General features: G+C 34.1%; 1 protein-coding gene and 1 long non-coding RNA gene across 2 annotated transcripts; both read right to left on the bottom strand.

Moving 5' to 3' along the window:
* Window positions 1–4,669: 4,669 nt before the first annotated feature.
* LOC133283583 (uncharacterized) lies at window positions 4,670–7,962 on the bottom strand. The gene is made up of 3 exons (XR_009747810.1): window positions 7,710–7,962; window positions 7,346–7,483; window positions 4,670–5,210 (listed from the first exon to the last, which is right to left on the bottom strand). It is a non-coding gene; the product is annotated as an uncharacterized LOC133283583 (long non-coding RNA).
* A 7,543-nt stretch (window positions 7,963–15,505) lies between these two features.
* On the bottom strand, window positions 15,506–22,053 carry LOC133283580 (uncharacterized). Its single transcript, XM_061480460.1, has 6 exons — window positions 22,012–22,053; window positions 21,759–21,920; window positions 17,170–17,550; window positions 16,135–17,079; window positions 15,902–16,016; window positions 15,506–15,746 (listed from the first exon to the last, which is right to left on the bottom strand). The coding sequence occupies exons 2-4, from the start codon at window positions 21,882–21,884 to the stop codon at window positions 16,885–16,887; spliced, it is 702 nt and encodes a 233-aa protein (XP_061336444.1). The 5' UTR covers window positions 21,885–21,920; window positions 22,012–22,053; the 3' UTR covers window positions 15,506–15,746; window positions 15,902–16,016; window positions 16,135–16,884.
* Between the last annotated feature and the right edge of the window lie 4,978 nt (window positions 22,054–27,031).

Raw genomic sequence — 27,031 nt, 5'->3', positions numbered from 1 at the left:
TTTTTTTTTTTGGAGGTTACAAGGAATTGAACACAACACCCTACACTACACACACTCCTAACACACACACCTCACACCACTAGGCTAACCCTAGTGGTCTATCATTCTAATTTTTTAATCTTTAAACCTTAAAATTACGTCGTTTCGGTGAACATTAGGCTAAACTAACTTTAAAAACTTTTTTGCTTAAAATATATTTATACAATAAATTATGAAGATATTAGTTTTGTTAAATTTTTAACAATTTATTATAATTCAGCAATTTATCTCTTAGAGTAAATATTTAAATTTTAGAAATATCTATTGTTTAAACTACGTACCTTACACTAATCATGTTAAAAATAGAATTAAAACTATAATTATATAACAAAACAATTTTAAAAATATAAAATAATTTGTGTTAGTAAATATATTATTGTTCCTCGCTTTTGTATCTTATTATATCTCTAATTTTTAAATGCATGTTTGAAGTAAAATTTAAAAATCAAACCCAAAGGATTATATTGTTTTTTTTAAACTTTTGATTGATATATTTTTCACAAACTATATAATAATAATAATAATAATAATAATAAAATAAGCTGGATTTGCGTGACCATTTCATTGATGGTTGCCTAGACCAAGCTCACAAGGTTTTCAGAAGGGTGTTTTGGACATTTAAACAGTGTTGTGAAGCATTCAATTATTGCAAGCCAATAATCTTGATCGATGGAACCCATCTATATGGCAAATATCGTGGGACCCTAATGATTGCTACAGCAGTTGATGGCAACAATTACATTCTTCCAATTGCATTTGCTATCGTGTCTGTGGAGAATACTGACAACTAGTCGTTGTTCTTAGCACTTATTTGAATACATGTTACGCAAAAACACGGAATCTGTCTGATTTCTGATCGGCATGCGGGAATCTTGTCTGCAGTCAACAATGCTGATCTAGGATGGTCTCCACCACAGGCATATCATGTGTATTGCCTTCGCCACGTGGCCAGTAATTTCAATCACAAGTTCAAGAATGTCATGTTGAAGAAGCAGTTAAAGAAGTTAGGTATGTTTTCAATTCGTCTAATTCGTATAATGGACCACCGATAGTAATGTTTTTTGTGTGCTATGTGTAGGATATACAACATCGCGCTTGGACTTTGATGCTGGTTTAGAGAAATTTAAAGAAACAAGCCCTCAAATAGCTGCTTGGATTCATCGCATCCCGAAAGAGAAGTGGAGCATCTCTTACGATGAACAAGGAAGAAGGTTTGGCCACATGACAACAAATCTATCAGAGTGTGTTAATAAAGTTCTAAAAGGGGCGCGAAACCTTCCAATTACCTCACTTGTGCGTATAACTTACAGTAGACTGGTGGCATATTTTTTAGAGCACGGACAGGAAGCCCGTGAGGAGCTTGACAGAGGTAATCGCTTCGCCAAAGTCATGTGGCGACTATATGTGGACAATCAAAGTAAAGCTGCGACACATTACGTAACATCTTATGACGCGCAAAGGACAAGATTTGAAGTGCAAGAGTCGTATAATGTACAGACTCATCGCGACGGACGAAAATGGTCAGTTTCATTATCTGACCGTACATGTCAGTGTGGTGAGTTCACTACTTTCAGGTTCCCGTGTAGCCATGTCATTGCGGTATGTACATCGACGCATCATGATCCCACACTGTACATAGACCCTGCATACAGTGCCAAGAATCAATGTGAAATTTATTCGGCTCAATGATATCCAATTGGTAACGAGGATTTCATACCGCCATTTGCACATGCAACAGTTAATGTGACTATGAGACGTCAACGGGGGAGGCCTAGAAGTACACGTATTCACAATGAAATGGATTCGCGTGAATGCGCAATTACTCGAACAAGATGCGGTTATTGTAGGGAGGTTGGGCATAATAAACGAAATTGTCCTTCGCGCCAGCAACCATAGCAGTGAATGAGTCTTAAATATTTATTATATGCGTAAGTAACATGTGTATTTAGTTATTCGCAAAAGTAGTGATGTATGTACACTAACATGTGGGCTTTGTTATAATATTTAGTACCGCCATATACATTTTAATATTTCAATGCTTCTTTTTGGCAGGAACATAACCATAATTATAAAGAAAACATCATATGTGCCCATAATATTACCAAAGTAAACAACGATAATCATAGCAACTACAACAACTACATAAGTCGCGCAAAACATATAGTCTCCAAGACAAGTGCAAAATATACGTAGATAAGAGTCCATAGTCCATAGGAACTGAAGCAAAGTCAACCTAAACACAGACAGACACAACAAAATAACACATCAATGTTGTCGAGCATGATACCCCGCGCATTTAACCTGATCATGGTCAAAGGGTGACAGCATGCAAGTAAACCTGGCCTGTCCAACGGGGTTTCTCCTAATCCCCTGAGCATCAGCACCATCAACATCAGGATCTGCATCAGCACCGGGAACATGTACGTCCTGCGCATGGCCAAGATAATCGCCATCAGTCGCCTCCCGCATAGCCTCGGCCAAATCCTGGGCAGAAAAATCCCCGAATGGCTGTGAATGTGGTGACAGCAAGAAACTCGTCGAGTACGCAGTGGGAATGGCAATCACCGGGTCAGAATCATCTGGCTGAGCATGTACAACTGATGGATTCTGTGGATCAGCAGTTGGCTTGTAGTACTCTGTGAATGAGTCCAAGCCCTGCGTGGGCTGTGAACTGCTACCGCCTACATACATGGGAAACGGCTGACATGGAAACCCATACTGACCCATAAGTGGCGCAGTCTGCCAGGGTGGATACTGTTAGGTGTGTTCATCAACCGATCCAAACCGATTCAAACCGCGAAAACCGAATCGAAAAACCGATAACCGAAAAATCAGAAACCGAAAGAAAACCGCAAATTTTAATTGGATTGGATCGATTTTCGGATGTGTTGATGAAAACCGATCCAATCCAAACCGATCCAATATATTAATTATTCTCTACCTACTTGTCCTTACTCCAATCATAGCCCAAAAATTTCTAAACTCAAGACCCATTAACTCATCAACTAAACCCAAAATAAAACTTAGTCACGTCTCATCAACTATAGTATTGTTTACTGATATTTTTGTATTTCAATTTTTTTTTTACAAAGCCAATATATACAAAAGATGTTATTTGCACAATAATCATGAAACTAATTTTAGGATATTCAAAAAACCGAAAACCGATCCAATCCAAACCGAAAAAAATTGGATTGGATTGGATCGGATTTGAAAAAAAATCTAAACCGAATGGATGATTACATGATCAAACAGAAGGGATTGGATCGGATGAATTTTGCTTCCAAAACCGAACCAATCCAGACCGCGAACACTCCTAGATATTGTGCTGGATGAACCCCAGGTTGTGCACCGAAAAACTGCGGAGGCCACCAATACTGCTGACAAGGACCTGCTGGAAAACCAAGGGAATAATACATCCCGGCGGGACGGGGGGGCATGGGAGGGACTATAACAAGCGTATCAGCAACAAGAGGTGTGGAAAGGTGAAGCGGCAAACCCTCGATACGCGAACGTCGAGTACGACGCTGGACAGGCGGAGGGTCCTGTGTATTACGTACCACCGATGGGGCTGCGGGCTCGCCAGGATCAGTCAATCTGGTCATATCATCACACGCGGCAACTACCCTGAGTGACTCGTGATAAATCTGATCCATAGAGAACGATACCCGACCCTCTGGCGAAGTCATATGGACCACCGTCTCCGCGTGATCAACCTGTAGTACAAACATGAATTAACTTGTTAGTGACTGTGAAACAAGATTATAAAACAACACATCAATAGTATTACAACATACCACGTGCGTCGCAATCGCAGCCCTGCGGGTCATCCATCGACGGGTCACTCTATGAAACCACCCCATATACTCACTGTTAACAGATAGGTGGCCCTGATCATTATGCGCAAGAGGTAAAAGCTCCTGTAGTACCAGAGAATCCTTATCCTCCCACTGAGCGATAAAGAATCCATGTCTCTCCTTCCAATCTACTTCTGTCTTACCAGTAATGCTAATCGTCAACAGGTCAAGACAACTTATCGGAGCATGTGGAACAAGCTGCTGAAATCCAAACTGCCGTAGAACTCGATCGGCTGCTGATAGACAACGAACTGGTAACAAATAAGTGGACAAACAGACATTGATCATGATGCAATTTTTAGATTGATAGAGTTCGTAATATTCATGGATTAAAAAGGAGTTTGGTTGGCTTTTTAGCAGTGTATTTTGATTTTGTTGGCTTCAAAATTTGGTGATTATCTAAAGGGAAAAGTGTTTATCCTTTTAAATGACACAACTTATATCGTTTCACTCTCACAAAGAAGTAGTACCCACACCTTTATTTTCTTTGTCAGCTCTCTCTTCTCCTTTATCTATCTCTTTCTCTCTCTTAAAATGAAAGAACTTTAATCCTTTAAAATGACACACACTTTACCCTTATCTAAAACATTGCCTCGTCAAAGTTGGCTATACGAATCAAACCCATGAAATAATTGATCATGAATTACATGCAAATAGCAGAAAATTGCTTGCTTACGTAAATTACTATGCATTTACATCCATTAATATCACCTTAATCAACCTAGATGCACATCAATGTAGAAGACAAGAAAAACACTTGCTAATTATAGCAACCACCCAAATCACAAATCTGCCGCAAAAGATTATTCAGGTATAGAGCAGGGGAATTTTACGTCCCAGAGAGGCAAAGAATTCTAATTCTAAAGCTTTTTTCATGGTGATGGTGCTTCAGCCTTTTTATCCTCCTATAGTTTTAGCTCCTTACACCAATCTGCCAGTTTTGCTAGCTTCTCTAATTCCTCTGTCTTCATATCTTCACGGTCCCAAATGAACAGAAAAGTTAGGCCTATGTACACATTCTTTTATAGAAAAATACAACTAATTAGACATCTCCAAGGCCTTTCGAATTGCTTTCTTCATCTTCTTCCTTGAAGCCAAGTATATTTCACCATCAACTGTGAATCCAGTTACATCACTTCTCCTTCTACATCTGACTGACTGAAGCTTGTGCATGCTTTCCTTTGAGTTAGGCCCTTGAACAAAATGTTTTCGTGCCAAGGTCACCGTAAAGAAGCTTGTTAGGGCATAAGCAATATAGAGGCCAATTGTTGCTATGGACACCGTGGGCAGAAATGCCACTATGCTTCCAAGAGACTGCAATATACAGTTAGAATTGAGTTAGGAACACGGCAAGAATAGTAACATAAGAACTATTGCTAGTGTGGATTACATTGAGCTATGAGCTTGTCTAAAAAAAGAATAGGCCAATTGACTGCATAATAAATTTCCTAAATATTGCAGACAAAAATATAGAAATTGTATTCAGGAGCTCCATCTCCAACTAACTCCAAAATATTGCTGTTTATAAAATAAATATGCTACAACATTCACACTCATAAATATGTTAGATGATGAAATGAATAAATTTGAGTGATATCATTGTATGATTTACTCAAATTAAAGTATCATTTTCTTTATACACTATTTAAATGTTAGATGATTAAATGAATAAATTTTATAACATGAAGTTGCAATGATACAATTTATTGGGTTAAAATTAATTCAAGATACACAGCAAAATTTTATATTTTTACATAGCAATGCTTCGTGGTCTGGAATCAATGCACTTGCACAATCAACTAATTACCACTGTTATTAATACTTTTTTATTACTATAATGATCAAGAAAATGAGAGAGATATAGAGAGATAACTGAACAGTGTTCTGTTGTATATTATGAAGCTCAAATTGTTCTAGTACAAGGCAAGCTTTATTGAGAGAGCAGATCATAGCTGACTCAGTATTAAGTCCGTTACAACAGTGTAACTACCTTCCTTAACAGAACAGAGTACATTCTAGTATAGTCACTAGTAGAGTAATCACACAGTGAAGTAGCAATCAAGAAAAAATAGATAGTCGCACATACAAGACAACCGTAGGACACTATGCTGAGTATTTATATAGTAATAAATGAGAAAGTAACTATTCGTCCACCAAACTCCTCTTGATTATGTAATCAGTTATTTGCAAGGTTCATGAATTTTAATTAGTAAGAGCATTGCTGATTTTCAAACCAAATAAGACAATATTTATTGTTCCGTTTCTTTAACTCTTTAGAAGTTGGGAGGTGGGACCACGAGCTATGACCAGGTTGGATTACTCTCATTAGACTTGCTCATCTAGCATTCCCCTTTACCTTTTGAATGCATGAAGGCTTGACTCAACATATAGATAATATTGTGGGGGAATTTCTCTGTTTGTTGTGGGCCAGCTGTGAAGAGATAATCTTGTCAGCCAGGAGGTTTGTTGCAGGCATAAGAAAGAAGGGTGTTTGGGTCTAAAAACATTGCTTTGACAGCAATGTGGCTATGTCACTTTCCTTCACAGACTACCTTGTCATGGCATCAAGTAAGTAATTTAGAGTAAGTTTGGATTAGATAAACATTGGTGGGATGCTGACCAATTATCACTGCAACCCATGCTAGTCCCTCGTTTAGACTGCCAGTTACTTTTAACCTGGGTAATGGTACTTGTATAAAGTTTTGGGACAACACGGTCGGGAATGAATGTTCCTTTCTTAGACACTTTTCCTTGACTTTATTATCTCTCTACATAATTCATCCATTAAAAATTTCTATTCTATTTTAGAGCTCAAATTCAACTTGGGACTTTCAGTCCCAAAGCACCCTCTAAGGTTGCCCTTTTAAATGTCAGTAAGTACTCAATATGGTTATTACCAAAGACTTGTTGCTGATTTGTAGGCAGTTCTGGTTAAGAGATAGTAGGACAAATTCCAATTAAAATTCTAGAAAATTTGCTATTTTAGATTAAAGTTTAAACCTGTTTCTAAGACTTCCAAAGGCCAAGGAGTGATTGCGTAATCAAAAATCCAGAAAGAAAGATATTAAAAATTGCAGATATATCTACCACAACATTAATTGTTGTTCTTTATCTACTCCTTCATCCGAAACTTACATATATAATGGCATAACAGGCTAAGAAACAAATAAAAAAAGGTACAACAGTTGAAAAAAATATAATAAATGAAGCATAAAAAAATGAAAATAATTAAAACATTTCACAGAATAAACATATTACGCATTGATACCCACATTTTGCAGTATTACACATGGGTTTGGGAAAACAAATGATTTTTAAAGGAACACAAATAGGGAAAATTTTCGTGATGGAACCCTCATACAATACAAGGAACAAAAACAGGGAAAACAAATGCTAAACAAGAACGCAACCCTCATACAAGGAACAAAAATAGGGAAAATTTTCGTTACCTGGAATCCAAGTTCAGTTTTCGTCTTCCTCAGCTTCAATAACCTAGTCGAACAATGTGTTCTTCCTCATGTAAGTTCTTTCAAATGGTTATAAATGTTCGGCAAGTGGCTTCTAAACAGTGAATCTCACACAAAAACCTGAATTAACACAATGTATAATAAGGTGTAAAAATAAATTCAGATTTGATATTTTTAATCAATATTTCACAAAATTAGAAACACAAATCTTACACAAAGAGCATCAAGATTTCTAAAATATTCACTTAGAATCAAAGCAGAAAAATCAGAATGCTTACAATGTATCAATAATATCAAGTCTCAAGAATATACCAAAGAATGTTCAACACAAGAGTTAAAATATTACCTCAAAAGATCTCAAATATTCAGCAAAGTAAAACAGAAAATGTGGTTAGGGTTCTTCAACCTTAATTCCATGAATCTTGAATTAAATGCTTCAAAATAGTTGAGAACTTTTCAAAGAGCAGAGACTCTAAGAGCTTTAAAATTTTTCTTGCAAACTTCTGAAAAATAAAGATGATTATTTAGAGAAAATGAGATTGCGTTTTTCCGAAAGCGTAAACGAAGACGAACCAAAGAGATTTCAAAAAGGCGAACTGCATTTGTTTTCTGATTTCTTGTTAAAAGCTTTTCTCGGAATTTACCACTTTTTATACTGATAGAGAACAACACGGTGACTAGTCTTACTAAAACTACATCTACACACTAAAATGAATTAGATGTGATAAAAATTTATTATTATTATATAGTATAGCTTTTCAAGAAATCTAAACTATATGTTGGAAAAGTCAATTGGGTAATGTATAAAAACCAATCAACGTAACAAATTTTTAATATACTTTTCTCTTCTCCTTTTTTTAAAAAAAACAGATTTTTAAAATGAAATTAAATACATGAAATGCAATGATATGTATTGGAGCTTAGGTAGATATTATATGATATAATATTGTGTGTAACAAAATATCTAAAAATACCTAACCACTTGTATCTTCAAACTCCATCTTCAATTTGAGACTTTTTGCAAACCTTTTGTCATCATCAAAATATGTATTCAATTATGCTTAAGAGATCTTCAATCTCTCCCTTTTTGATGATGGCAATTTAAACTCAAATTGAGACAAGTAAGGGTTAGTAGCATAAGATATTAAAATCATGTAATCACATACTCCCCCTAAACATATGCATACTCAAAATTTTTATGCTAATTAAAATAAGGCATACATATGTTCTCATAACTTCTCACTTACAATATGCATAAGCTCATAAGTTCAATTTGATGATATTTATATTTTCCCCCTTTGACATCATCAAAATCAATTATAACATATAATAAGGATTAAAGATGAATAAGGCATATAACAAGCATATCATATATCCAAAGATTACCCATGTCTTGTACCAAGTTTTGTTTCATTGCAATTCTTTTTGTTTGGCCAGTCCTTTTGAAAGTGACATTCTTTTCCACACTCAAAACAAGCATTGCTTGAGTTGCTTTCTTTTCTACTTTGGTTGTTGGCCTTTCTTCTCCTTTTGTTGAACTTCTTGTTGAAGAACTTGGTGAATGACTTGTTAAACTTTTTCACGAACATTGTCATTTCATCGTCTTCACCCGTGCTTGATTCACTTGAAGAAGTAACAATACTTTTCTTACTTTGCTTGGATTGGGAAGAAGAAACTTTTAGAGCTATACTCTTTGAATTTTTCTTGCTAAGCTCACGGTTAGCCCTTCTGTTTAACTCCAACCCGTATTCCTGAAGCTTTCCAAATAAGGTAGCAATGGACATTGTGGAGAGATCTTTAGCTTCATAGATTGTCGAAGCCTTTGCATCCCATTCCTTAGTAAGACATCTCAAAATTTTGTTAACTAACAATTCATCATCATGAAAAATATTTAAAGCATTCATTGATGTAACTATATTCATGAAACATTTTTGCATGTCAAATATAGACTCACCTCATACATCTCAAAGAGCTCAAACTCTCTAGATAATGCATTTTGTTTAGAATGCTTTACTTCACTAGTAACTTCATGGGTTGTTTCTAAAATAAGCCACATCTCACGTGCGGTCTTACATGAAGATACTCGGTAGTATTCATCCTTACCAAGTGCATTAACTATTAAGTTCTTTGCTTTTGAGTTGTATTGGGCACTCTCTAATTCTGCTCTAGTAAACTCTGTGTATTTTTTAAGCACACTTTTACCATTGTCATCTAGTCTAGTTGGAGGTTGATATCCTTCCTCTACACTATACCAAATTTTAAGATCTACCGACTCAAGGAAAACCTGCATCCTTGTTTTCCAATAGGGATAATCAATCCCATTGAAAAACGGAGGGCGATAGGTGGAACCACCCTCAAGAGGAATATCCTGATGGAAAGAAGTCATAGGATTTTTAACTCTTTGGCAGATAGCCAATCACTCAGAGCACGAAGCTCTGATACCACTTGTTGGGCAAGTGGCTTCTAAACAGTGAATCTCACACAAAAATCTGAATTAACACAATGTATAACAAGGTGTAAAAATAAATTCAGATTTGATATTTTTAATCAATATTTCACAAAAATTAGAAACACAAATCTTACACAAAGAGCATCAAGATTTCTAAAATATTCACTTAGAATCAAAGCAGAAAAATCAGAATGCTTACAATGTATCAAAAAGAAAACTGAAAATTAATTCAATAATATCAAGTCTCAAGAATATACCAAAGAATGCTCAACACAAGAGTTAAAATATTACCTCAAGAGATCTCAAATATTCAGCAAAGTAAAACAGAAAATATGGTTTGGGTTCTTCAACCTTAGTTCCAAGAATCTTGAATTAAATGCTTCAAAATAGTTGAGAACTTATCAAAGAGTAGAGACTCTGAGAGCTTTGAAATTTTTCTTGCAAACTTCCGAAGAACAAAGATGATTATTCAGAGAAAATGAGATCGCGTTTTTCCGAGAGCGTAAACGAAGACGAACCAAAGAGATTTCAAAAAGACGAACTGCATTTGTTTTCTGATTTCTTGTTAAAAGCTTTTCTCGGATTTTACCACTTTTTATACTGATAGAAAACAACACGCTGACTAGTCTTACTAAAACTACATCTACATGCTAAAAAGAATCAGATGTGATAAAAATTTATTATTATTATATAGTATAGCTTTTAAAGAAATCTAAATTATACGTTGGAAAAGTCAATTAGGTAATGTATAAAAACCAATCAACGTAACAAATTTTTAATATACTTTTCCCTTCTCCTTTTTTTTTTAAAAAAAACAGATTTTTAAAATGAAATTAAATGCATGAAATGCAATGATATGTATTGGAGCTTAGGTAGATATTATATGATATAATATTGTGTGTAAGAAAATATCTAAAAATACCTAACCACTTGTATCTTCAAACTCCATCTTCAATTTGAGACTTTTTGTAAACCTTTTGTCATCATCAAAATATGTATTCCATTATGCTTAAGAGATCTTCAATAGAGGCCCATTAGACTCTAGCCAGATGAGCTTAAATCCTCTACTCCAAGCTAGCTGCTGCCCCAATAAGATTCCCCAGAGTTCAGCCAAGAATGAATAACAGACCCCGGTGTTTTTATTGTAGCCAACCATCCGCTCCCCTTCAGTAGCCCTCAAAACACCTCCGCAGCCAGACTTGCTTCCATTACCACTACAAGACCCATTGGTATTCACCTTCACCCAACCTGGCTCTAGGAGGATCCAAGAAATAAGAAGATCAGACCTCGGCCAATCCATCTGGTTTTCATCAAGGTCAGTGTCCTTCAACATTTGCAACATTGAACATGGTTCATGCTTACATTAAACTGATCTTGCCTTTTGAACATCCAACAACTAATCATCCTAGTTAAGACTGGTTGGCCTAAATGGATTTGATGACACAAAACTTTGAACATTCTCAGCTTGAGCCAGGCTTTGTAGATAATTCATCATACGTGCTGTGAACAGTAAAAATGGAAGCAGTGGGATTTAAAAGCTCATATAGGAAAAACACAAAAGCTCATCAATATGCTTTCAGGGGCATATATACTTTAAGCATTTGATATTTAAAAAGACTTTGAATCTATAAATCAATAAAAATAAGCTAACAATCTCAAATAAAGAAATAAGCTAAATAAGCTAATTGTCTCTCATAGTTCTTCGTCTTCTGTTTAAGTATATTGATAACTATGAGGAAATATTGAATTGCGGGCCTGAAAATAATTTGCACATGTGGATTAGTAAAAGGAAAATATAAGTATAATGTTGTAAGAAGGAAGTTACGTCATTTCACCCAATTATAACTATATATTCACGGGAGTACATAGTTACAATTGGGACAGCTTGCTGCGTAAGAGAGGAAATAATGTGTCTGAAAGACCAAAAACAGAGCTTACATCATTAAGCGAAGCCTTCTCAGGGGAGTCATCTACTAATAATGTGTCTGACGGATCAAAGTAATATTTATCCCTATTTGTCTGGCATGCCCACACCCTGTCAAGATCCTTAAAAAAAATGGAATTATTGTTACCCTTAACATATAACTTGGAACAATTGTTTTGATCTGCATAAAACATTATTGAAAGAGTCAGTAGCGTTTAGAATAGAAAAATTATAAACAAGAGTGAAGGATAAGTCAACTACTACTATACACTACTAATCTCATCACCCTTAGGTCGTAAGAAAGGGAAAAAAGAAAAAAGAAAAAAAAACATCCACTACTTTCTGATAGGTCTAACTCGCTGTCCAGAGTCTATAGAAAGGATTTTATTAATAATTAAAAGAGAAATTACAGAATAATAAGAGCAAATGCTCCCAGCAAGGAGGAACTCTCCTAGCCCCAGTCCCCTGACCAAAAATGAATCCAAACAGATCTGATCTCTCTTCATCTGAATTCACACTAATAAATAAAGAATAATAACTTCCCGTAACTGCCATGCAAATATTGTAATCCTATTAATATTGTAATCCTATTATATTTGTCAGCCGCACGACTAGGTATTTGTGGAGGTAAATGAACAGGGACAGTCCCCTCCAAATATTGTAATCCACACATTCATAAAGGAAATTAACTATCTCATAACTTATAAACACACACAAGCACGTAACACTATAATCCTATTAATATTGGTTAGAACATAAGAAGTTAGGAATCAGTGATCGTTGGATTAAACTATTCTTATGCCGAAAAGAAATAAACAAATAATTAATAATGAAATTTAAATTTATCGAATAAGTTTGTTGTTATGAACCTGTTGTTGAAATGTTATTGTTGGAAAGTGTTTCTTTAAACAGTTTTGGATTATACTATATAAATATGAGTTTGTTTGTTGCCTATAAGTTTAACTGAACTCGCGATCTGTCTCCTTTTTCTTACGGCAGTAACCAAAATAGACAGTGACTGGTGAGAGGAGTCTTGCAATAGAGCACTGTAGGACCATTGACGGAAGCATGGGTGGAAGTGGGTCCGGCATAGGTGGAGGTGAAAGCGTCATTTCTAAGCATTCGGCGTCGTTGTCCCCTTCTAGGGTGAAGATGTGCTATTGCGGAGTGCCGGCTGCGTTGCGAATGTCTCACACTGATAGGAACCCGGGAATGGAATTTCTTGGATTTCGTAATTTCAGAACACAACATGATTGTCATTTTTTGAGTGGTTTGAAGAACCGAGTTGCCGTAATTGTATGACGTTCGAGAAATTGATGAAAGACCATAGCCTTTTGCTAATTGTAATGGTTATAACATTTGGGATCATCATGACTGCAATGTTGATATTTCGTTGACACCTATTGTAATGGTTTGCTAAATGTGTTGCATTACCATATCTGTAGTTATGTTGTATGGAGTTGTAATTTGGCAGTTGTATGTGCTTTTTGTTTGTCCTAACTATTGTGTATGATGATTGTCTGTTAATTATGTTATTTATGAATGTCATGAACTGTTGATGTAGTTATGTTTGTCGTGTCTCTTACTTAATGCCTTACTTTATACCCTACTGGAAATGAACTTCTTTGAATTGAAAAACGTCCAGGGTTGCTTCTATATGGTTACTGGAACTTCTGAGTTTGATCTTTACTACAAGCAAGTGGCAAAGAGTTAGGACTAGTGAGCCCTGTTCGTACTGGTGTTGAGTGGTTTCTATATGGATAATGTTTCTATGTGGATTCTGGAACTTTTCAGGTCATGAAGAAGAAGGTCTTCAGATGCTTCTGGAATGAAATTACTCTATCAACCCAAATTAATGGATGCTCTAGAATACCATCCAAGTGGAAGATATCTCGTCCCTGAAATTTGAAAGTGGAAGGAGGGAAGGAAAGCCAGTTTGAATAAATTTATCCAGTACCTTATCAGCAAATTGAAGTCTCGCATCAACACAAGATACTAGAATTTCTGAATCTCAGTTATTGCAGGTAATTTTAAATTTCATTCACCAATGTATTTATGAAGTTTTCCTGTTCCTTTTACCTTAATTTTATCAAATGCATTTTATTCATAAACCAGAAAAGAATAAATTTATCGTAGGTAATTTGGTTGCATATACAATGTTGGTTTAACTCTCTTGCTGATCCTCTCATTGAAGAAGCACTTACACAACCTAATCATATTGAAGCTATCATGTGACATGTTCTTACTGCTTACAAGTTTTGATGAAGCACAGATTGATGAGTAAAGCAATTGTGGTTGGATAATATGATGCTGCAATGGAATGAAGGCAGGTGTCAAGGAATTTTTTGGCCATGCTAATAAACAAGACCTCACCACTTCCATTATGTTAGATGGCAACCCGTCTGTGGCAACAAAGGCTAGAATCCTATGAAGTTTTGCTCCCACATTCTCTGCTGGTGTACACTGCCATTGCCACAGCATCCGCAGACCTTTTACATATCAAAATAAAGAACAATAGCCATTGCCATTGGGTTCATTGTTGGTGCAAAGGTCCATCCTGCATGATCATTATGTGGTGGATAAATGGTGTCAGTTGTGATCATTTGGCCCTGTTCTAACTGGTGACTGATGGGACTCTAGAGCCATTTGCATGTTATTATAGGAGAAGGAATACTACAAGCTCAGCCAAAGTTTGTGATGCAAGCTAAACCCACCAAAATTATGTTGATCAATGATCCATAAAAGGGTAGATATACAGGCAGGGCATCAATAGTAATGTAAAAGGAGCAGTGATCCAAAGAATGAGTAAAAGGATGAAAGTGGTTTGCTATAAAGGAGAGATGGACAGCTGGCAGATGCTGAATGAATTGGGAATCAAAATTGCTATCTGAGAAACACGGCAGGGGTTAATAATAGTGAGAGTGGGAGCAAGGGAAAAGTGTGAAGAAAATTATCCAATCTGTTGGGGGAAGGAAGGGTTTTCTCCACCAACGGGTTTTGTTGTGTAGATGGAGCTGTGAGTCTGGGAATTGATGTTAGTAATAAGAGTTGGAGTCTGTAATTTGTATCTCATGAGTGTAATGTTCCTCTTGAGTGGAGTCTGTAATTACAGTCTCATTGAGACCTGTGATCATTGAGTCTAGACTCTTTTCTTATTCCAATGTGTATCCCTTTCAAAGTGATCAGCAGATGGAGTCTGTAATATATCCTTTGTACTGATGGGAGTGACTTTGTTCATTTCCTTTGATGAATAAAATTGTTACTAAGATATTTCAGATACTGATCTATTTATTTTGATCTGGTTTTGCTGTTTTAAATTCAGTAAAAGAACTGCAGTTTAATTGAATGGAATAGGTACCATCAATGACATCCATTACATCATTATGTTTAACCGGGTATTTTAGTGCTGGTGTTGTGGTTGGTCTGATCAATGGCCAAGTCTTGTGCTGTGGTATTTTCGTGTGGATTCCATTGCAATGCCTTATTTTTCATTGACATTTTTTCCTGATACGTATGTTACTAGAAACATCAACTTAATTAAAAGGAAGCAAGCATAAAATACTAACACTGTATTCTGTTGATAACCATCTTACTAAATAAAATATCATTGTCATTTGAGTACAGACAATAAAGGAGAAGTGACTTGAACCTGGTTTACATATCACAATTATATTAACTTACATAATTCAGATACAACAAAGGAAAAGGAAAAAATTATGTCCATGAAACCACACTGCCTTGATTAAGGAAAGGTCCATATACAATAGGAATTACATCTGACTTCAAAGCAAAATATTTACTTCATACACCCTACATCAAACACAGTATGCATGAATGGTTCATGTTGTTGGCCTTTGGAGTTTATCTGGGAAGACATGGATCAGCAACTGCCTCACATCAATGCTGCCAAACATCATAACCTGATGCAACAGTCAATGCCCATGACTTCGATCCCTCCAATGTTCTTCTCCACAGCATGACTTTTTAATCGTTGTAGCATGACAAAAAGACTAGGAAACAATCGACAGAATGAAGCAAGTTAAAATCTTAGGCATATAGCAGTAGACAATGCCCAATATGAAGACCATGCTGACAGAATAAATACCCATGAGTGAACGAGGATGCAAAAAAAAAAATATGATCAATGCTAGTACTCATCACTTACACATGGATATGCAGATTGAACTTACAATTCCCCCACGTCTGAATGAATTGTACACCCAATCTGTCTTCCAAATAGGGATTACAACTTCAAGGCACAAAATCGAACTCACCAAAGGCTTGGGAGCAAAACATATGCAGAACAATGAGATGGTTGCATATACATAAATCAGGAAGTAAATACCCAATGCTATAACTAAAAACTTTCATGCATTGGAAGATTGAAGTTACCATTACCCTATGAGATAGGGAATTGTATAGCTGGGTTTCCTTGCAAAGGGACTGATTGTGCAGGAACAAAACCGAACCCAGCAACATGGCCCCCATACTGTCAAACTTGTGCCTCTTGGTATTGGAACTCAACAGGCCTCACCATTACATAATTTAACTTGTATCAGTTATGGCTAATACAAAAAATGAAATGTTAGAGTCAGTATTTGTATTTGACTCTACTGCAGCCATGTGTGTACAATTATAAGCAAATACTACGAAAATAAACCACACCAAAATATAACACATAGAGAGTGTAACAAAATATCCCTACTGGACCAAAAAATATTGATGTCTATTATTAGAAGTAATCAGACAACAACCCAGACACCAGGCATCGCCTTGCCACATCGTTGCATTGCATGAAGATGTCCGTTAAATTGCTATCTTTACCCAGTTGCACAACAACGTGAACCATCTGAGGCATAGTTAGATCTTCGAATTTTTCAAGCTCAGTCATAATAGATATCCGCCTATTGCTTCCAGCTTGCTGTTGTTCAAAGCACGCTACCAACTTGTCCATGTTGTCGGTAGTTTTTTGGTAACTTTGGGAAATACCCTTCATGACACCAACAACTTCTACAACTACAGGATCGGGGGTCCTTTGTCTTTTCTTTCCCTTTTGGACATTAATTGCAGCTGCAGATGCTGCTTCGATTGGGTTTTCAGTTGCAATGTCAGGCTTGCAGTTTCCTGGCATGGTGCGGGTATGTAGTCTCATGTAAGGTCTAGGTAGTCATCAAATACAGTTCCACTCTCATCAAGAAAAGCATGGTCTCGTTCCAAATGGTTCACTGATTCTTGTGGGCATTCTGCATTACCACCACTAGCCACATCCTTGCCAAATATAGTCCCCAAAGCTTCATAGTGAAGGAATGGCTTGTTGTATAGACCCTTTGCAGTAGGGTGGCTCTGCACAATTAATACATGTTGTGCATTATATATAGTGTAAGATATGAAATGATTTTAAATAATGCAATGCTTTAAAAATAAATAACTCACCTTCACCCATTCATCGAATATTTCCTTCTCTACATCGATCATTTTTTTTGCATCATTCCAACCAAAGCCGCTTCCACCGTTTCCTCCAACCATTTCATGTATAGCATTATATTGTTTTTTAAGCAACTTCACCCTGGAAGTGATGTGAGGAATTGACCGGAGGGAACAACCAGGGATCCTCTGGTGCATCATCTTCTCCATAGCACTGGAATATCCAGCTTTAAAGTCGTTATCTCCCCTCCAACATGGTCCAATCTCGGACAGACATTCAATGAGGACTTTGTCCTCTTCGGCGGTCCACGTATGATTACTTCGCTTTTGTGATTGCTGACTACCTTCTGCCATGGTGTGAATGAAAGAAAGACAATATCTGCTATGGGTCTACAAAATAAGAGAAAGTTAGATTGATAAATATAACAACATAACTTATAACTTACGCACAGAATGAAGATACGGATATAAATGGTCGTAAACTCTAATTCAACGACACCATGATTAACTCATACATGATAAGTAATAATGCTGTCAAGAAAATTAATTATACAAGGAAAATCATCTCAATGGTAACAGTTTCCTAAACCAAATAAAGACTACATAATAACCGACAAACATAGATCAGCAAAGACTAGTTAAAAAGACTCCAACTCAAGCACGACTCCTCCACGTGTTAAACATATTATGCGCCATTACATCCCTCCAAAGTGTCCATGCATTGGAAGACTCAACAAGAGTAATCATTTCATTTCCACCAACATCATCTTCACCCTGTTGCATGTTTAGATCTTTCCTTTTCTGTTATAAGCTTTTCTGCTATTATATGATCAACAAATCTGACTTTAGGCAAATTCCCAATCTGAATCTAGGTTTATGTTCGAATGCCAAGAACTCACAAACAATACAACTTCCAAAATCGTATTTCACATATAAAATTAAAAACTTAATAAAACCAGTATGCCAAATTCTTTTAATTCATTATACATGGGCTAAAAATATCAACGAGTTGATTGCAAAGAAACCAACATGATACTCAATAGAATCGTCCACTAATAACTCCCTAAGATGTAAATCACTCACAATATCAAATATTATCAAAACGAAAAAAACTTGCTACCGCTTAAAAGTAACAGTTTTAAGGGAAAACTTCAAAAAAACTCCTATAAGTTTCTCAAAATCACTTAACCCCTCCCCAAAATTTTTAATCATTTTATTTGAACAACGACACCAACAATTGTGAGTACGGTGTTTAATAGCAAATGAATTTGTAGGAAATAATTTTAATCATTACTAATTCTAACAAGGCTACCTTAAAGAAAATATTATGTGAGTTCGTCTAAAATTGTGTTGGTGAAGAAATTATGTTTTTCTTTTTTCTATTTAGGGTAATTTTGGTATTTTTTAAAAAAATCAACTCTGTTAACAAAATTTTGGATGAAAAATCAAATTAAGTGGGTAAGTGATAAAAAAAATTTAAGTAGGGGGGTAAATGATTAAAAATTTCAGGGAAGGGGTTAAGAGATTTTGAGGAAACTTGTAGGGTTTTTTTGAAGTTTTCCCTATTTTATATTCAAAAATTTAGAGGAAGTTTATATTTATAATTTTTTCATTATAATTCATTATTATTTTGATTCTGATCAAACCATAATAGAATAATTAGAAAGAAAAAAAAAATTATAAGTATAACCTATCTTAAAAGTCTAAGATATATATTATATATTTTTGGACCAAATTAAATTGTCATTTTAGTCATCCAAAACAAAAATCTATTATATCAAATTAATAAATTTACACAACTCAACTACACGACAAATCTTAAAAAAAAAAAATCATAAAGACTAAATACTTTACATTATTACATAAAAATTTCTATTAATGATTAAATAATTTTTGGTATTGATTCAGAATTATTATTATTACTATACTAATTAAGTTTATAAACAAAGAGATTTTTTTAATATTAAGAGATTGGCACTAACAGATGAAAATATTTTTTTAACAAAGATATCAACATTGACCAAAAAGAAAATATATACAATTTTATGCAAAATAAGTCAACACAATTATCTTTCAATTGAAATGTTGGAATATGTGTTTTTTTAAATAATTATAAGAACAAAATGCTTATTTCATGCAAATTTATTTTATTTTATAAATCTGTGCTTCATACAAAGTTCTCTAATTCTTCCATGTTACTTTTACATGTTTTTTTTTTTTTTTTTTCATTGTAGGACTTTTATTTGTTTTTGTATCCTATAATTGTTTTTGTATCCTAGGAGAGTCGGAGTTTTCATTACCTTAGCTTCCTTAATTCTATTTTAAAGTTATTATTTAATCTTTGCCTTGTACTTTTGTCTGAAATTATCATTACACTATGGCGTCAATTGATTCCGAATAAAAGCTTTCTTCTATAAGAATAATGTAAATACTATATTCTTAAGACGTAAGTTTGATTGTTGTACTAAGGATAATAATTTCTTAACAATCAATATATGTAAAACTAATGGTAAACGGAACTGAAGCTTGTCATGTGCAAACCTGAATATGATATATATGTAAACTCTGAAGATGATATGTGCAACCCTGAAGATTTTTATTTTTCGCTTAAGTGGTACACAACAAACGTTTGTACCTTCAATAGCAACTATCATTGGAGGATATAAGCATTGAAAAGATTAACACACATTTCTTTTAGATACTTGCAGATAATTCAAACGGTCCATCTTTGCATGGTGACTTTCGGTTCCCATAGCGTTGTGCTAATTATCTAACTCTAGTATTAAGTTGGATATTTTATTCCGTACGCGTAAAAATCTAAGGTATATCATATATCGTCGGACTAATTATAATTATCATTATAATCATCCAAAACAAATCATTATGATGGCAAATTAATTTTTTTATAAGTACTTAAAATATATATAAAAAGACCAAAATTAATGTCACATAGAATTTTACGAAATTACTAGTTTGATATCACCCCCATTAATGGGAGTGACTAATTTTATTTTTTTGGTAAACAATATCACCCACATATCATCCGGAGTTACTTGCGGCTCCATGTGTCTATGAAGTAACTGGGAAGGACGAAACTTTGAGTGCTTGCCTCTCCACCAGTGTTTAGTTCCGCAAACAACTCAATGTATGAGGACTCATCTTCGTGCTGTCGAAATGCATCAACTATTAATGACACATCTTCATCCTCCACCACCTCTACAGCAACCCATTGCACCGGGTTACCAGAACCGTATCTACCAATCAGTCGAGACAGGGATTGACCTTGTTGTAATCTCAACTTCTTGTATATTATTTTCTTCAACTCAGTATATTTGCAACGCGAACTCATGCGGAAGATCTCCGTATCTCCTTCAAACACTTGACAGTTTGGTCCAAAATATCTTCTCCCATTGTAATATAGAAGACATATTACATCGTTGTTACTCTCACTCATTATGTACTGAAATAGCAAAAAGTAACAAACAAAAATGGAAACTTTAAGGAAAACGGACGAGAATGACTTCGGGAGAGGAAGAGGGGGTGTGTATAAATAGAACTGAGTTCGCTCCCTAGGGCAGCGAACTGTAACTGTCGGCAGGTAGTTCGCTTACCTAGGCAACAAACTTGTGGGGGACTGCCACGTGGCACAAAGTTCGTTGTCAATGTCAGCGAACTTTGTGCCAATTGACACATGTCAAAGAGTCCGCCTGGTCCCCTGCGAACTATGTTGGGGTCAGACACGTGGCAAACCAAGTCTGCCTTGTCTGTCAGCGAACTCTTCATACGTGTCAGCATTTATTGCACTCAAGCTAGTTCGCCTGTATCAGTAGCGAACTTGAGCACCATCAGGTTACTGACACATCACCATACCTAGTTCGCTACTACTCCCAGCAAACTTGACTTCATGGCAGTTTGGAAAAAAAGTGCGTAAACGTGACATTTTAACAAATAAGACTTGGAACAGTGGCATAATAATTACTATTGCGTGCAATTATTTGAAGTACAGTGGCATTGGAATGTGTCTGAAAAATACACTTTTGGATGTGCAAATGACTTCTGGTTAAATGTACTACAGTGGCACATGACTTTTGCACTTCAAATAATAAGACGTGCAATTCCACATGACTTTTTTTTCTGCACAAATGCATTGGAATGTGTCTAAAAAAAAGTCATGTGGTTAAAATTTGTACAAAAATAAAGAATTGGAAGGAGAGCAATTGATTTGTCTAGGAAATAATATATTTGACCTTCATCCATTTAGTGTATATTTCTTTTTCAATATCGATTATTTTCTTTATTATGTCGTTCCACCCGAAGCCACTACCACTATTGTCAGTGGGTATATTAAGCAATAATTTGTTGCAGTTAAAAAATAAAAGAAAAAAAACGAATTATATGTATATTGACAAAAATATTTTTATAATTTATATTATAATATTACTTTACCAATATTTGCATCTTTTTATTGATAATTATGCATAAAAAATCATTTTCATTAACATATTCAAATAATATATGTAGTAAATTTCAGCAGTCTAGAAAATAAGATGAAAGGGATGTATGTATGTATGGATGTATATTTGAATGAAAACTCTTACCTGATTAATCAAAGAAATCACTGTCGGTGAAGGTTTATAATAGCCATCATCAACATCACAGCAAACAATAGAGCAAAGCATAACAGAGAAGGCGAAGAGATATAAGACATCATCAACGATTTCCATCTCACGAGACCTACAACGATTGCCTCGCGCATGGATCTGGCGGAGAAAGGATAACACAATAAACTTAAAACAATATTAAAATTGCCTTAAAAAAAAAACTGATGAACCCAACAATAAAGATGAGTACCAATCTGAGAAGAAAGAAGCAGCAACTGATAAAAATCTCCTTACCAACATGTATCTTGACACCTGACAAGGCCCCAAGTTTGAGATTTATAGGCAGTGATTTCTTCATTTTTTTTTTATTTTTTTTTCATTCTGAAAATGCTTCATTTTCTAATTTTTCTTTATGTATATTATAATAATAATCAATTAAAGTTATCACATTATTAGTGCCAATTAATTTTATGGTTAGATCAATATTCACGTTATTTTTATTTTTGTATGGTTATGATTCTTTGTATTTAATGTAAAAGCATTAAATATAAAAAATCATAATCATATAAAAATGAAAATAAATATAAAATATTAAATAAAAAAAGTCACAGTCATACAAAAATGAATGTAAATATAACCGTTAGATTAACAAAATTGATCTAACGATAAAATTGATTGATAATAATATTAATAATAACTCTAATTAGTTATTATAATATTTTATATGAAACTAATAGATGAAATCGATCGAAAGAATGAGGCGAATATTTTATATGAAACTAATAGATGAAAATATTTTTTTAACAAAGATATCAACATTGACCAAAAAGAAAAAAATATACAATTTTATGCAAAATTATTCAACACAATTATCTTTCAATTGAAATGTTGGAATACGTGTTTTTGTAATTAATTCTAAGAACAGAATGCTTATTTCATGCAAATTTATTTCATTTTCTAAATCTATGTTTAATACCAAATTCTCTAATTCTTCCAAGTTACTTTTAGATGTTTTTATTTTCATTGTAGGACTTTTATTTGCTTTTTGTTTCCTATAATTGCTTTTGTGGACACATTATTTGTAATTTTGTATATTTTCCTTCTAGGAGACTCGGAGTTTTCATTACCTTAGTTTCCTAAATTTTATTTTAAAGTTATTATTTAATCCTTGCCTTGTACTTTTTATCTGAAATTATCATTACAATATGGCGTCAATTGAATTTGCCTTATTTTATTGATTCCGAATATAAAAGCTTTCGTCTATAAGAATAATGTAAATACTATATTCTTAAGACGTAAGTTTGATTGTTGGACTAAGGATAATAATTCCTTAACAATCAATATCTGTAAAAATAATGGTAAACGGGACTGAAGCTTGTCACGTGCAAACCTGAATATGATATATATGTAAACTCTGAAGATGATATGTGCAACCCTGAAGATTTTTATTTTTCGCTTAAGTGGTACACAACAAACGTTTGTAGCTTCAATAGCAACCATCATTGGAGGATATAAGCATTGAAAAGATTAACACCCATTTCTTTTAGATACTTGCAGATAATTCCAACGGTCCATCTTTGCATGGTGACTTTCGGTTCCCATAGCGTTGTGCTAATTATCTAACTCTAGTATTAAGTTGGATATTTTATTCCGTACGCGTAAAAATCTAAGGTATATCATATATCGTCGGACTAATTATAATTATCATTATAATCATCCAAAACAAATCATTATGATGGCAAATTAATTTTTTTATAAGTATTTAAAAGATATATAAAAAGACCAAAATTAATGTCACATAGAATTTTACGAAATTACTAGTTTGATATCACCCACATTATTTCTTTTTTTGGTAAACAATATCACCCACATTTTTAAAAGACCAATTTAAAATCGTAAATAATAGATGTAAATCTCTAAGGGATATTTGATAGAGGAGAAATTTTTTTTTATCTGAAAATCTCGATTTTTAAAAATATAATGAAAACATTCAATTTAAGATAATATCCAAAAATTAAAAATTTAAAAAAAATTAATTTGTCGAAAATACTGAAAAATTTCTCTTACCAAACTCCCTCTAAGAGTGATGCATCATATCAGAGCGAGCCTCAATTATGTACGCCTACAGACTGTGTGCATGTTGAGTACTGATATATATTATGGACCAATAAAACAAAAAAAGTACTGGAAAGTTATATTTATAAAGAGTTTTATAAGAGTTATGTTGTAGGAAAAGTGTTTGTGTTATGTTATAGAGATTCATTTTGCGTGCCTGAGTTTTTTTTTTTTTTTTTGGTTTCAAAAATTGCGAGTCCCACAAAATGTTGTGTGTGTAGGAAAGTTGTTGTGGTCATGTTAAATGATAGATGCAAAACCCATTTACAAATTATAAACTTTTACAAAACATTAAGTATGATCGGTCATATTTCAATTAAAAATGTATGACCACTTATACTTAGTGTAATTTGTAAAAAAAAATTTGTAAACAGATTTTTCTCCATTTATATATATATATATATATATATATATATATATATTTGTTGGACATTTCAGTATAATTTTGTTAAGAAACTATAAACCATGGCTAAGGTTATTTATACAAGAGAAAAATGTGTATCATTTTAAAGGATGTAAAGTTGTGTCATTTTAAATTAAAGAAGAAAATAGATAAAGGAGGAGAGAGTGAATAAAAAAATATATAGATATGAATCTCACTCTTGATAAGAATGAAATGACATAAGAGGAGAGAGTGAATAAAAAACATTTTTCAATGAATACAAACGGATAAAAGTTTCTTGAAACGGTCAATCAGCCCTCTAACAATAATTTTATTAATTTAGGATTTTTGGTATTGTTCAACAAGACGGACAAACTAATATATAATTTGAGAAGATAAATTAATCTATTGGAGATAATACATGAAATTGTGTCATTTGGATAATTTCCTTTCAGATAAAAGAAATGTAAAAGGTTTTTCTTTGCTGTGGCATCAAAGAATTGGAATGGTTGAACCGTTTGAAGCTAGAAAAGAAGTTTAAGCAGGGGGCTAAGGCTATTATATTTACACACACACAAAATCCCACTCCCATCCAAAAAACATGAAGTGATGTGTCTAAAAGGTCAAAAAGTAATTTCACGGAAGAGCAGAAATCAATGTTATAATGCGCATGCCTCTGATAGATTCGTGAGCGTGAAGAATCTACCGAATTAAGTTGAGTACTGTTGTTAAGAAACCTTGTAAAAAACCAGGCTGTCTTGGATAACGTACAACTTTTCCATTTTTTGTTTCTGTTTTGGTGGAGAAAAAATAAAAATAAAAATTGCCGGTGCTTCTCAAACTATCAAAATCCAATTTTTTTCCCTTTTTTTTAATTTCTAAATTTTAATTCATGGTTTTAAACTCACTGAGTGGATAATACCTATACTAATCCTTCAATGACAATGAAGGCAAATGGATATAAACACTAAGGAGTATTTGGTACAAGGAAACGTTTGTTATAAGATTTTTAAAAAAATTCTTGAAAACTTAATTTTTTCAGAAATATTTTAATCTACCAAACAATTTTTTTGACAACATTTCCAGAAAATTCATCTTCCCATCGTATTTCTGAAAATCGTGATTCTCGAATAATTTTTTTTTTCTCTACCTAACAAACTAGTAAACATCCCCTAACAAACTAGTAAACAAACTTCATGAAATGGCCATATTAACTCTTTGAAATGCAAATGCCAGCAAAAAAATTAATTTCATTTTTTGAATAAATAATTACACAAATATAATCATTTTAAAATTATTTACACAAATATAACAGTTAAACACACCCACAAAGACATATTCCAAAAGAAAGAACCACGCTCACGTGGAACGTGATTTATAAGAAAAACATGCCCACTTAGGGCGTGTTTCTTCTAAGAAATTTTCTTATTCCAATGTGGTATTTACCATGGTTAATTAATGCTTTTAACGAAGTTTTATGCACATTAAATTTTTTTTTTTTTACATTACATAAGAATTGAACACAGACTACTCCATTACACACGCCCGCAAGCACCCTAGTGGTCTATGCACATTGAAATTTGAATGGCTTATTTTCTTGCCTCTGTTGCGCTTTGGGATTGCTACTTTGTCCATGTGATATTAAAAAAATGAAACTAAAAAGATTTAAATCTGAAAAAAAAAAAAAGATGAGTTAAAGAAAAAAAAGAGGTTGGTCAATCTGAAGTCTGAACATCTCTGCATTCTGCAAAAACTCCTACAGCAAGTAACTATCATTTTCCAAGCCCCTTCACATGCACTTGTCCCTTGTCAAGCACAGAAGGGGGAAAAAAAGTTAAATAGGTTGTTGTCGGTTCTCGGAACAGTGACCAATTTGTCACTGTTCATCATAAAATTTACCAGAATGTCACGCGCACAGTAAAATTTTTCAAACTGCCACGCAGGCTAATTCGCTACACAGTGCAGCGAATTAGGCCTGATGATGTGTCAAGTCCTCAGTGGTCCACGTATTTCGCTACACAGGGTAGCGAAATACGTGGTCAAAAGGTCAGCCCTGCCAGGCAACTTTTGGACACGTGTCAAGCCACCCGTATTTCGCTAGTCTGTGTAGCGAAATACGTGGCAACGGTCATCTGCTGCCCTGCGCATGTCAGACACGTGGCAGCATGGCACGAATTCGCTGCCTTGGGTAGCGAATTAGGTGCAAATTTTTTGCTATATAAACCCTTCCGTCCCCACCCCCTCCCCCCACCAATTTCTCTCATCCTCTCCCTCACTCCCTCACTCTCTCTCTCTCTCTCTCTCTAAGTGCATTCTCTCTCTACAAGGTTAGTAATTTATTTTATTGCTTTTATAATATGTTTGTTTCATTAATTAAGTTTTTTTTATAAATATGTTATATTATTTAGTGTTTAGGCATGAAACTTTAGGTTAGTAAATATGTTATATTATTTAGTGTTTATGCTTGAAACTTTAGGTTAGTAAATATGTTGTAGTATTTAGTGTTGATACTTGAAACTTTAGGTTAGTGAATGTGATGTATTATTAATGTTGATATTTCCAACCTTAGACTAGTAAATGTTATAATTTTAAATCATGCAAAAATGATTAGGTGTAATTTATTTAATTTATTATTTAAGCTTTAATACATGTGTAATGTTATTTAATTTTGGTTTTTGAAACCTTAGGTTAGTAAAATGTGTTAATAAATTTTGCACAAAATATATAAACGTTAATAATTTATAAATTTAGATTTTGGGTTTAGGGTTTTAAA

This window comes from Gastrolobium bilobum, unplaced genomic scaffold (genome assembly GCF_033153095.1).
Source record: "Gastrolobium bilobum isolate Gb01-03AN ecotype WA unplaced genomic scaffold, APGP_CSIRO_Gbil_v1 utg9509, whole genome shotgun sequence".
Taxonomy (NCBI): Eukaryota; Viridiplantae; Streptophyta; class Magnoliopsida; order Fabales; family Fabaceae; genus Gastrolobium; species Gastrolobium bilobum.
This window is presented reverse-complemented; position numbering and strand designations above follow the sequence as displayed.